At 53.1% G+C, this 13,166-nt stretch overlaps 1 protein-coding gene across 1 annotated transcript; it reads left to right on the top strand.

Annotated features, from left to right (window-relative positions):
- Positions 1 to 351: 351 nt before the first annotated feature.
- LOC311186051 (CD177 antigen-like) lies at positions 352 to 12,505 on the top strand (the record flags this gene model as incomplete). Its single annotated transcript, XM_084256939.1, has 9 exons — positions 352 to 400; positions 472 to 624; positions 847 to 1,029; positions 1,692 to 1,811; positions 2,004 to 2,147; positions 7,473 to 7,658; positions 7,786 to 7,920; positions 8,145 to 8,285; positions 12,420 to 12,505. 9 exons carry the CDS (start codon positions 352 to 354, stop codon positions 12,503 to 12,505), a joined length of 1,197 nt encoding a protein of 398 aa, XP_084113065.1.
- Between the last annotated feature and the right edge of the window lie 661 nt (positions 12,506 to 13,166).

The following is a 13,166-nucleotide window of genomic DNA, read 5'->3' as shown; positions in this document are numbered from 1 at the left end:
CATAAGGTGGCCAGCTGGCCATGAGAGATGAGGAAATTGCTTTCCCTAGCTACCCTGAAGTGGGGTGGGGGGTGGGGACCCACAGAGCTGGACTCAGGAAGAAGGAAGGCTGGGGATATGAACCGCCGGTGGGGCCTGGGAGTCCAGACTTCTGGTCTGAGGGGGGAGTGGGCTGGATGGAGTCCTGTGGCTGACGGAGGAGGGAGAACCCAGATTTCTTGGGTGATTGAGATTCAGAGGCAGGGCCCAGGCTGCCTTTAGCAAGGCCCTCCCCTCCCCACCCTTTCCTGGGGTGAGGCAGGATGTAAAAGCACTTTGCTGCCTGGGAGAAAGGCACTGAGGGCCTGGACCATGCACCCTTTCCTGCTGCTGGCCCTACTGGGCACCCTCATGTTGCCTGGTGAGTAAGGCCCCAGCCTGGGTGGGAATTCCTGTGCAGGGTGGGCTGAGTTGGGTTTGCTCTTCCCCTAGCAGGAGAGCCAGCCCGGGTCTGCCAGAGGCATTTCCTGGAGACAGTGAGTAACTCAAAGGAGCTCTTCCTGGAATGGCAAGCTGCACGGGTGGTGTGCGGTAACAACAGCCAGGACTGGAGGTGCCAGGACACGTTGCTGCTCGTTGATAACGGTGAGAAGGCCCCATGGCACTCGGCGCACCCCTACCCCCTCTCCCCGCGCAGCTGTCATCATCCTCAGCCCTGTGCTGCCGCCTTCCTGGTCACCCCCCACACCAGGAGCTGCCCCTCAGGGCCGCTCTCCATCCCCTGACCCCAGGTCAGCATGCAGACCTCCTCTGGCCTGCTGGGGTCCTGACCATGCCCCCCACCCCCACCTCCCTCTCTCCGTCCAGGACTCCAAGTGAGCCTGGTGCTCACCAAGGGCTGCACCTTGGACCCCGTGCAGGAGGCGCGCATCACCCAGCACAGGGCCGACCCGGGCCTATCTGTCTTCTCCTACACCAGGGTGTGTGACGAGGATCGATGCAATAACCTGTCCAGCACCTTCCCGCGTTGGGCCATGCCTTCTCCCACAGGTGCTCCAGGGAGGACTCGAGGAGGAGGGAAGGGGCCGCAGGGAGGCAGGAGAGCAACAGGGCTGAGGGGATGGAGAATCAGTTCTTTCAGAATCCCTCCCTCCTCATCCCACACATTAGCACAGCTTCCTGTGACCCTCCGGGCCTGCGGCCACCGGGGCTGCTCTCTGATCTCTAGCCACCCCCTCAGAATCAGGCCATGATCCTAACCTGTGACATGCTCCTGTTTTCTGTCACTGGATTGGGCTCCCCAGGGTTTTATTTGTTCCTTTTCTGAAGTAGATTCGCCTGTGACTTTCCACTCTCTCGGCCAGAGATCGTACACTGTGTTGGGGAGAGCGGGGAAGGTTTTACCAGTCTCTGCTCTTTGGAGTCACTTGTGAGCGCCCACGTCTTGTCTCCTCAAACTATTTAGTGGAACCTTGAGCAAAGCCATTGATTCCTCCCTGGGAACCCCCCTTCCACCTGGCACCCTGTCCTGTACTCTCTCCCAGGTGCTCCTCCAAGATCTCATCTCCCTGCACCCCTGGCCTGATGAGAGGACAGTCAGCATGTTGGGGTGAAAAGGACTGGGGAGGCTGGGACCAGAGAGAGGGGATTGGGGTGACGGCAGCCAGTGGAACCTATAACTCTCTCGTCCTCCCTCTTGCTCACCTCCCCAGCCCCCGGGCCTGTGCAGTGTCCCTTCTGCCTCTCTGCTAAAGACTGTCTGTCTCCAGTGGTGCAGCCCTGCCCTATCGGGAACAGCCACTGCTACAACGGGGTCCTCCTGATGCAGGGAGGTGAGCTGGAACCTGGTGCCCCTTTAGGGCACTGAATGACGCAGGGTGGGAAGCTGTTTGAGAGCCAAGACCTGAGTCCGGGCGGGGGAGGTCTGGGACCTAGAGGAGGGGGAATAGCTGCACCTCCCCCTGAGGATGGGCCCAGGGTGGCATTTCTCTCTGAGTCTCTCTCTCTCCCTGCCCTCTCCACAGGAGGCATCTCTACCAAGCTGAGAGTCCAGGGATGCATGCCGCAAGCAGGCTGCAACCTGCTTAATGGGACTCAGCAAATAGGGCCCATAACTTTGAAGGAGGGCTGTTACCCCAAACATGAGAGTATCCTGCCAGGAGTGGAGGGTGAGTCCCCCACCTCAGCCTTGGGGCCCCATGATCCCTGAGAAAGTCGGACATCCAAATGCATCACCCCAAAGCCAGGGCCCAAAGTAATTTAGAAGCTTATAACTCAGGTGTAGGCAAAGTGAGGGACTCTTCCATCAGTTTGGGGTCCAGCTGATGGGGGAAGAGAGGGCACACATGGCCCAGGGGACAGAAATATGCGACCAGAGCCGCTGGTGGATGTCTTAAATGATCCTGGGTCAGCCTGGCTAAGTTAGGGCCGCCTGTCGATGAGGGAGGGCAGAGAGGGGTCAGGGGTAAGTGAGTGGGAACTTCTGCTTATTTTGATGCCACAGTGACTCAGTGTTTCCAAGGCATTTCTTCACACCTTGGGTAACTCTGGGCTTCCCCTCCCACTTGCCCTCACCACCCCGCCTCATCCATCCCCATCCATGGCACCTCAGTACCCTGCTGCGTAGAAAAGATCAGAGGGAAAACAGAGGGTGCTTCAAGTATGGCAGGGAAAGCAAGAGCCAAAGGGGGGCACTGGGAGAGTCCCCATTTTCCCATGTAAAACTCTGCAGAGACAGGCGGGAAAGAGGACTCAGGAGGGTAGAAGGCCTGCCCTGTCAGGGCCTAGTTCCTCCTCTGCCCACGACACCCTAACCCTTAAAACTTCAAGGAAAGGGCTGAGTGGATTCTACCAACATTCCTCATGTGCTTGGATCTCTCTGGATGACCCGGAGCCTGGAGTTCAAGGCCCGGGTGTCATGGCGCTGGGGTTCCAGCCTCAGGTACACAAGCTGGCTCAGACAGCATCCAGCGTGTGCTTGCTGAAGTGAGTGTGTCCAAGGCCTCCCGTGGAGACCGCAGAGGACTCAGACCACATCTTTGCCCTAAAGGACCTCCAGGACACAGAGGGTCACAGGATTCAGTGGAGGGGAACTCAGAGGAGTAAGAGACCAAGGCCCTGGGCTTTGATCTGTGAGCCATGTGGAAAGAAGAGCTGCAGTTTATTGGTAGAAAAGAGAAAGGACATTTCCAGGCAGAGGAAACAGCATGTGCAAAAGCCCGGAGGAGGGAGTAAGCCTTCTGCTTCAAGAAGGCTTTTAAGATCAAGAGGATGGGGTACAGTTGGGGCTGGGGGGTGACTGCTTGTTTACTAGGAAGACCAGGTGGGTGTGGGTGAAGGCAGAGCTGTTCTGAGCAGACAGGACAGCCAGTGCAAAGCCCAGGAGGCAAGAAGCGGCCAAGCATGTCCTGGACACTGGCGGGGAAGTGGGGAGGTAGTGAGGGCTTGGTGGCAGGTCAGGAGCCCATAAAGTAAGACCGAGGGGTTGGCCCTTCTCCTCAGAGTAGGAGGGCTGTGGAAGGCTGCGGAGCAGGAACAGGGTCTGACTGAGTCTTTCCTCTTGATTAATGCTGGTTTTAATGGTCTGACCCGTATGTCTGGGGCTAGGTTAACGCTCATAACCCAGAAGGCATTTCAGAAACAAGTCAGACACAACACGTACCACACACCATACAGACACACAATACATACAACAGATGCAGAACAGACACACAACAGACACAACAGACACACAATACACACCACAAATACAAAATATATAATACATACAACACACCCATGAAATATGCGCTACACACAACACACAATAGGCACAATCATACACCAGACACAAACACAAAATACACCCAGTAGACACACACAACACACTAGAAACAATGACACACAACTGACACAACACATGCTGTGCCACACGTACACAACACATCACACCACACACACCTCCTTATACCTCATTCACACCACACGCATCACAAGCTTCATACAACTCCATACAGCCCCTCACATGTTATACACACACCACACACATGCCACACAGCGACTATTCCTAACGCCTAGTGCTAGTCTCTTAGCATGCCACACTGGATCCAGAGCCAGATCTTGGAGGCTACGTCTGCCTTCCCTGGTTCACATTAGTCTGGCAGCTTAGCAAGTGCGTACTGGGCATCCGCAAGGCCAGGAATCAGAAGCCGGGGTACAGCAAGATGTCACAGAATTGGGAAGGGAGAGGAGGGCAGTCGAAGGGACAGAACTGGCAGCCATGGGGGTGGGAGGGGACAGAGTACAAAGACACAGAGTACCTCAAACAGGCCACAGCGGCAGCCCATGGTGAAGAAGAACTAAAGAGCTGGAGCATGTACCACCTGGACTGCCACTAAGAAGCGGGGCGGTGGTCCCCATGGAGTGGTGGGTCCACAGAATCAGGGAACACACAGCTGTCAAGAGCACAATGTCTGAGCAGGAGAGATGCAGATTCCTGTCTGGGCTCTGCCACTGAACCAGCTCTTGAGGATCACCCCTCTTTGAGTGTCTTTTGTCAAATTCAGGAAGGAGGAGATGATTTGAGATAGCTGGGAGCAAGGGAGCAGATGCAAAGACCCTGGGGTTATATGTGCCAGCTGTGTGGTCAAGGAAGAGCATGGAGGCCAATGTGACCCCAGGCATGTGATAAGGGGAAAGCAGAGCAAGATGTGTGGACAGAAAGGTGGGGGAGGGGGGTGTCCAGGTTGTGTAGGGCCTTTGGGCTGTTTTAAAGAACTTAGAATTTCACTCTCAGTTGAATGGGGACCTATTGGAATCTTCTGAGCAGAGGTGTGACAAGGATCAACTTCTCTTTTACGGGGATCCTTCTGGCTGCTGGGTGAGAATAGAGTAAGGGGGAGATGGGAGTGGATGAGGGGAGTCCCGGAGGCTCAGGAGGAAGCGAGCAAGAGTCAATAGACAGAGGGGTCTGGACCCTGGTAGAAGCCACGGAGGTGTGGAGAAGTGGTCAGGTTCTGTAAGGCTTTTTGCAGCTTAAGCCAACAGGATTTCCTGATGGGTGCAACATGGGGTGGAAGGGGTGGAGAACTGTTGAGAATGGCAGCAATGATTTTGACTTGTGCAACTGCACAAAAGGAGCTGTCATTGACCAAGAGAAGGAAGGTGAGGGAGGGGGAGAGCGGGGGCCAGGAGGGGAGGAGAGCAGCAGGCACCTCGATTCTGCTGTCTAAGCAGTGGGGGAATGAGCACCCGCTTTTGTGGAGCTATTGGAAGGTCACCCTTGTCTGTGGCTGCTTCTGCATCACGGCACCTGTCACAGCTGATTAGGCAGTGGCCTTAGGAGAAGGTCCAGGCTCATGGTCTCCAGTGCGGGCTCTTGAGGGCCACTGGGACCTGGGGGCTGGGGATGGTCTCCCACCCCTGTTACTCCCCAAGTAGGGGGAGTGCCTGCATAGCGAGTCTAGCTCACCAACAACTAGTGGTGAGACTTTGGACAAGCGATTTGACAACTCCTCAGCCTCTGTTATTCAAGTTGAAAAATGGGGGTGGTGGTGATGACACCATCTACTTTGGGGATTGCTTGAGGAAATGAGATTATCTAGAGGAGGTGCATGCCTCAGGGGGCTTAAATGGGCTAATCCGGGAAAGTAGCACCACAACCTGGGCACGCCCCCTAAGCACTGGACACTGGCCTATTTGACTGGGGTTCTGGGGCTTCTGTGTTAAAAGAATATGTGCATCCGTCTACCTCCTCACCATCCTGATGGAAGACCTTGAGGGCCAGGTTAGGAAATAGAGACAGTCTCAGATTAATCATCTCCCCTGTGCCCAAAGGGAGGAGCAGTCTTGGCCCCCCGAAGGGTATGGGAAAAGGTCCCCAAAGGTTTTGGAGCAAAAAGAGGGTAAAGAATGGGGGTAGGATGGGCCTCCCCTGGTGGCACAGGTGGTTGAGCGCTGGGCTGTGAAGCTGTCCGCAGCCTCTACAGCGCAGGTTCGATCCCCGGCCAGCTGGCGAGGGTCCCACATGGCGCAGCAGACCTCTCCTGTCACGCCCGCTGCTCCCCTCAGCAGTGTATTTTATCAGTCTGCCTGTTCTGTTCCCCACTCTGTCTCTGGTGAATCCTCTCACCCTCCCGCAGATCTGGCCTATACCCCGTTCTTGTATAAACAAACAAATAAATAAATAAATCTTGAAAAGAAAAGAAAAGAAAAGAAAAGAAAAGCTTTCAGTCTTTAAAAAAAAAAGAATGGGGGTGAGGCTCAGGATCCAAGGACCCTTCTTTTTTTTTTTTTTATTATTATTATTTTTTTTTAATAGAGGCATGCTTATTTATTTATTTATTTGTTTGTTTGTTTTTGTTTATACATGCACTGGGTACAGTCAGAAGCACGGGAGGGTGAGAGAATTCACCAGAGCCAGAGCGGGGAGCAGAGCAGGCAGAAGGACCGAAGTACACTGCTGAGGGGAGCAGCGGGCGGCAGGAGAGGTCTGCGCGCCATGTGGGACCCTCCTCCGGTGGCCGGGGAGCAGCCGGGGGATCGAACCGGCGCCGCAGACGCTGTGGGCAGCTTCGCAACCCAGCACTCAACCGCTGCGCCACCGGGGAGGCCTGATCCAAGGACCCTTCTAAGTCAAGATGGGGGACTCTGTGGTCAGGTCACGGGGGTGACTTAATAATGTGATCACCTCCCCCAGTGTGGGACCTGGAAGGACAGCCAGCTGGCTTTATGGTTTACACGGACCCTTGTCATTCCTTCTCCCCAGCTTTCCTGACCTGTCAAAGGGGGGCCATGAGCTACTTGCACAGAAACCTATCTTGGGAGCCTATAAAATGGACCACGCCAGGGACACAGAGGTGCAACACGGGGGAGGTGTGTCAGGAGACACTGCTGCTTGTCGATGTAGGTGAGTGGGCTGCGCAAGATGGCAAGACGCTGCCTGCTCCCCACAGTGCACTCTGTCCCCTGAATTTCCTGCCCTCTTCCCCCTCACACCTAGAGTTCTCAACACAACTGCTTCCTCTTTCTGTGCCTTGGTTTCTCCTTTTGGAAACTGGGGGTGGGGTGATGGCCACCAGGGAGACTACCTTGCTGGGTGGTCGCAGGCACAGACTCCATACTGAGCACCTGCCTGCTGGATGCCCCAGACCCCACTGTGTCCTTGTGTCTGCCTTCCTGTAGTTTTCTGGGAAAACAGGAAACGGGAAAAAAATAAAAAGAAGCAGCTCAGGGCAGGGAGATAATAGCTAAGAAGAGAGATCCAGCTGGGGAAGGGAAGAGATAGGGAAAGTGAGCTGGAAGCAGCCATTTGAAAATGGGTGCTGAGGGCAGGTGCGAGGAAGCCAGACAAGCAGAGCTGAGAGGAAGACCCCCCCCGCCCCGCCCCTTCCTTCTCCCCCGCTTGCCCCATGCTCAACACCGCTCAGCAGAGCCTTCACCCTCCACCTGCTGAGGGTGGTGGAATCCCCAGCTCTGACCTCCAGCAGCTCCATTTTTCCTTTCTCGCCCCACAGGACCCAAATCAGTCCTAGTGGGAAGTAAAGGCTGTAGCGATGCCCAGACCCATGATTCCCAGAATGTCACCTCACACGGAGGGCACCATGGAGTGTTCTTGGCCTCCTACGCCCATTTCTGCACCTCCCAGGAGTGCAACCGAGCCAACAGCAGCAGCGTCCTGTTGAACTCCCTCTCCCCTTCAGGTATGGGGTCCCTGTGGCCTGGGCATGAAGACATGGGGTTCCCAGAAACACAGACTCTGGGGCTCAAGGTGGATGGCTGCAGCGAGGAACAGGGCTGGGCACCCCCAACCTTCTCTCTGCTCCCCAGCTGTCCCTGTTCCCGGAGACCTGCTGTGTCCTGTCTGTTTAGAATTGTTTGGATCCTGCTCAGAAAACAGTCAGAATGTTACGTGTCCTAAAGGCACCACTAGTTGTTACAGTGGTTTTATTTCTGTCGGAAATGGTGAGTACCGAAGGCCAGGTCTCAAGGGTGAAGGGACTGGAGGCCTAGATCTCTGAAGTCTGAGGGAGGAAGGGAGTAGAGGCTGATCTCCTGGGTCTGAGGGCGGAGGGGCTGGAGGATGGACTCCTGGGTCTGAGGGTGGAGGGGCTGGAGCCTAGACTCTGGGTCTGGGGAATTGCAGTGTGCTGCACTGGAGTCCTCCTGACTGGATCTTCGCTCTCTAGGTGGTTTGTCCCTCTCAATTCACATAAAGGGTTGCATGACCCAAAATGCCAGGTCCTTGTTGCACCACATCAAGAATATTGGGATCTTCTCTGTGGAAGAGACCCTTGAGAATGAGCCTGAGGAACAGCCTTCATCTCAAAGTAAAGTTGCCCCTGACCGCTACCTGACTTGGGTGATGGGGTTGTGGCTACTCCTTGCCCTTTGGTGTGGGGGAATTTGCCCTCTCTGCTGACCACAACTCACCATGATTCTCAACCCCTCCTCACACCCAAAGCCTAATCCTCCTTCTGACCCCATAATCAAAATGCCTGTTCTTTCTTTGAATTATCATCCCTATACCCACCCACACACTATCACCTGATGACAATATTTGGAAGGGCTGGTAGCAGCCGAACTCACCCTAAGGGACACTGGACATTCAAGCAGTGACAATGTGTCTAATAATAAAAGCATCATTTTTCTCCCACTGCTGGAGTTTTCCTGTTTGAGGGGAGGGCAAGGCACTCAGAAGTCCAGCAAGGGGAGAAGGAGGAGGTTGATAAGAGAGTCACCAACTCAGGTCTGTCCTTTGCCGAGCCAGTCCATATCTCCAGAGGCATCTATCTTAGCAGAAAAGGCCCCCAAACAAGCAGGAGTTTCACCCCACTGGAGTAAGTGGACATAAGGGTATGTGTAAAGTAGAGAAACAAAGGATTTGCAGTTTCCCAAAGATGATGCCATTGGGTCTCTGGGCTAATCCTAAGACCTGAAAGCATGAGAGGAATCGGGAGAGAGGAGATTTAGAGAGGGTGGCCTGAAGGGAGCTCTGATCTCAGGTTGGAAAATCCATCCAACCCCTCCATCTGCAAACACCCCCCTGGACCATTGTTGTAGCACCCAAATTTCCACTCTTATGGGAAGTGTTTGATGGTCTTGTCTTTACGACTATTGGCCATTTTCCACTCCAGAGACATTAACCAAGGAAAGATTACCCCAAAGTGCTGTCTGGCTTGCAAGCAGAGTCTTCCTTGAACCAGCAACCCAACCTCCCCCTGGCTATCAGCAGGGTCACCCTCTTTTCCTGTTGCTCCAGCAGCACAAAGAACACAAAATGGCTGGGGGGGGGGCATCACAGCTTCCAACTGATTGGTGTCGAGATGGGATTCTTCACCTATGCCAAACTCACAGGGACCAGAAGCAAAAATTCTTTCAGTGGGTTGGGTGTACTAGTGGGAGGGGGGTCTCCCTTGTCCACCCCATTTCATGGGCCCCTGCATTCTGAATCGGGGGAGAAGGCAGGATAGATTGGTCATTGGCTTAAGATGTGCATCATTTCCTACCAGATGGCAGGTACAGTGTCTCGCCTGGTGCCCTCATGGTCAGTCATGGGCCACCTCATCATTCCAATTAAGCAACCATGTTTATAGTGGGCACCAGAGGCAACCTGTGAGCTCCCTGAGTGTGAGTGTGAAGTAATACATCACGGATGCCACAGCAGTAGAAAAGACATTTTTCTATTTTCCCGAACAGCAGCATTGACAGAAGCATCTAGTACTAGGAAGTTCACTCACAACCCACGGCACACAGTTGACCTCTGCAATGACACAGCTCTGCCCAGACTGCCACGGGTGTGTGCAGCGCAGTCCTGCCCTAGAGCAGCTGCTGGAACGGGGGCTTAGTGCCGGTCCCTGCCTATGCTGGCTGGGTACTGATTCAGTCCATGGCCAGGTGAGCCTTGGGGAGAGAGAGCCCATTTGTTGTGCCCACACAGAGTCTTCCCTCCTACCCACAGAGCATACACTGAAGGGGAAGGCCTCACACTGTGCACCACATGCCAGGAGGCTCCTCTCATGCAGGCATTCTGGTGGGCATGTGACAATCTTCACATTCTGTGCCAATCCCCAGAGTGATGCCAGGCAAAGCCCAGGGGCATCCCGGGGGTCCACACCGAGAGGAGAAAACCCCCACATTGCCCTTTTAGGGTGTGCACCACTGGTGTGTATAAAGGCAAAGTAATCAAGGGTGTGTTAGAAGATTTTTAATGAGAGTGTCAAAGTGCCATGAGAGTGTCAAAGTGCCCTGCCCAATAGCGGGCAGGGGGCCCCCACAACTCCAACCACCTGATTGGCCCTCCCTGCTCCACTGCTCAGTTCCAGCCGTCGCTATTCAAGAAGTCCACAGAGCCTCCTTGTCTCAAGTTTATTCTTTCCAAGTCCCTGACCAGGTGCTTACCATGGACACATGCAGAGTTGGACCCATGGACATCCTGCCTCCAGCAAGGTGGACCCCTGAGGCTTTGTGACTTGAAGAATTTTCCTACTTTACTCTTTCAGTGCCTGTCTCTGTGGGGTGCTAACATAGCAGGCACCCACAATTTCCTGGAGTCGGCCCACTCTCAGATCCAGCCAGAAACCTTGGATGCACTTTCCCTGTGAACTTGCTTGTGTGGGAGAAAGTGAGGTGGGAGGAGCAGGTGCCATGGGTGTCAGTCACCTGCTGGGGCATTCATGAGCGCCCTCACTCCCTGCTTGAGCCATTGGCAGACACAAGGTTTCCATGGATGATGGATACCAAGGTGCACACCTGTGACCGTCTCAGACAGCACCCAGTATATGGTGTGCAGTTCAGGCCACAGTACTCTTGGTGCCCCGTGGTCAGGCCGTCAGACCACTGGGACCCAGTAATAAGCCTGGAGCTGCTTTCAAAATGGAGACCATTTATCTGTAGAGGAGACACCTCTGCTCCCAAACCCTGAGGTTCTGCACTATGATTATCCTATTATCTCTTTAGGTCACAGAACTTACAGTGATGTTGGATGTGTTGGGTCATAAAACCCAAGGTTCAGCGCAGCTGGATTCCAGCCTGGGCCTATGTTAGAGCCCTTTCCTGCCCTGGAGCCACACAAAGCTGGCAGTTATAGGGGTTCTCTCACCAGTGAATAGGATAGCAAGTCAAAATGTGCTACATACCCCACCACCAAATTCTAAGGGATATAGCTCCTTTTCAAAGGCAACCACAAAAGTATAGCAAAATGTCTCTCAATTTTGAAAGATTACTGGGCCATGCCGAGACCAAAGGCCCCTAGAATTTACACCAGTGTAATGGGAGACTGGCTCCAGCGTCTTATTCTCATGTCATCAGGGTGTTTACTACTTTTTCTTCACTGTGTCTGATCCAATTAACGAAATTCATCACTGAAATTGACCAGTGTGATGTTCAATAGGAAATCACATGATCAATGTCCCTCAAGACCATATTATAGGAGACTGTTGGAGATCTAACCGAGTCATGAGGTCAGAAAATGAAGGTGTACATGCTGCTGAGGTCTCTGCCAATAAATACAAGAAAATGAATTGCTAGAGCCGAAGCTGCATGTCCAAGGTCTGCAAGAAATCACATCCAGAACTGCAGCTGCATTTGCCATTGCCACTTATGCCTGTCACACACTGCTGTCATTTTCCAGACCCTTCTGCTTATGCAGTGACCAAATAGGTTCAGGACACAGAGCCGTGACTGCAATCTCAACCCCTGCTCTCCAATGCCTCTTAGCTTTGCAAGATCAGAAATTCCTCCAGGAGAGAAATATTGCTTCTCATTTACTATCTTGTTTGGGGAGGTGATGGTATCAGAAGCATCATTTGACTTTCCAACCGTAATAGCCTCCCTCCATGGGTGAGGCAACACCTGTGGGGAATTTTGCAGTTACTTATTCTCATTATACACTCTGGAGTCACATAAATGTCAACATGATGAGTCCGTGGGCCCTCTATGCCCACTGGGAAAGGCACTTGAACCAAAAGGCCACCTATGCCCTGACCTGGGTCACGGCGGGGATTAACATCCTTCCAGAGGCATCATTCAAATAATTCCCATTAAATCTGAACATTCCCTTTGGCCAGTGACCAACTCTCCCAGATAAACGTCCCCCTGCCCTGGTCCCCGCCTGCTTCTTCTATGTAGGGGAAGATTCACTGTCTCCACTGTGGCTGCACTGCAAGGTCCTTCCCAAACAGACCCAGCCTCCCCCTCATTCATAGCATTCCAGGTCTATGAACTGGCTTAATCTGGGGAAGTAGATTAAAATGCCATAAATCCCCAGGTAGTGACCCAAGTCGTAATTCTTCCAAGCAGAGCTCAAAAATTCCCACCTGCACCACCTTAGCAGGCTTTCCATTGATTTCACTTTTAGGGACACCTTCCCCGCTACTTCACCCTCACCCCTGTCATTAAACTTCAGCACAGACCCCCGCCTGTCAGCCTGCTCTGATGACCTTTTTCTCTGTGTTTTGTTTCAGTGATTGGGGCCACTTGGCTTCTGCACACCCAGTGTCACCATTTGGCTGTTCCAGGATCCCAGCAGCATGTTCTGCCTCACAGATGAGCCACCATTGCCATGTTCCTGATGTTCCTTCCTCTGTGTATTTAATGCCTTCCCCAGGGGATACAGTAAGGAGACTGCATGTGACAGACTCATCACATGTCCCCAAACTTGGGACACTGTTTTTCTCCAGTATGCCAGAGCCATCCTAGAATTCACTCCAGATATTAACTCACTATCCTAGAAGACTAGTAATATATTTTCAGATGCGGGTGTCAACACCTTAAATCCGACATCCCACGTGAAAGAACTGAACCCCATCAAGTCATACTCGGCAGAAGTTTCCTGAACACACGAGGCATACATGCTCACTGCCACCCACAGAGGCCTCCTCTCCTGGGGCTGAGGGCACTGCCCCTGGCTTGGTTGCTGGGCAAAATTGGGGGTTGGCTATTGTGAGGTGCTGCATCCCTTCCCACCTCCTGATGACCCCAACCCATCCATTCTCTAGTCCCAGGACTTAAGGACATTTGACACCTAATTATTTCCCATCTCCTCCCTGAATCATTTATCTGCTCTTAGTGTTTTGCTTAGGACAACAGAACCTCATTGCAGTTCTTTTGTCTTAGATTATTATTGAGTTTTTAAAAGCTTTTGGGGGAATTCTAAAAGAACAATTATATTCTTAATTTAGCTACATTAGACCTCTCAATATTTGTATTGC

This window comes from Talpa europaea (assembly GCF_964194135.1).
Source record: "Talpa europaea genome assembly, chromosome: 16".
In the NCBI taxonomy this organism is placed as follows: Eukaryota; Metazoa; Chordata; class Mammalia; order Eulipotyphla; family Talpidae; genus Talpa; species Talpa europaea.
Note: the sequence above shows the minus strand (reverse complement) of the source record. Positions and strands in the feature narration are given on the sequence as shown.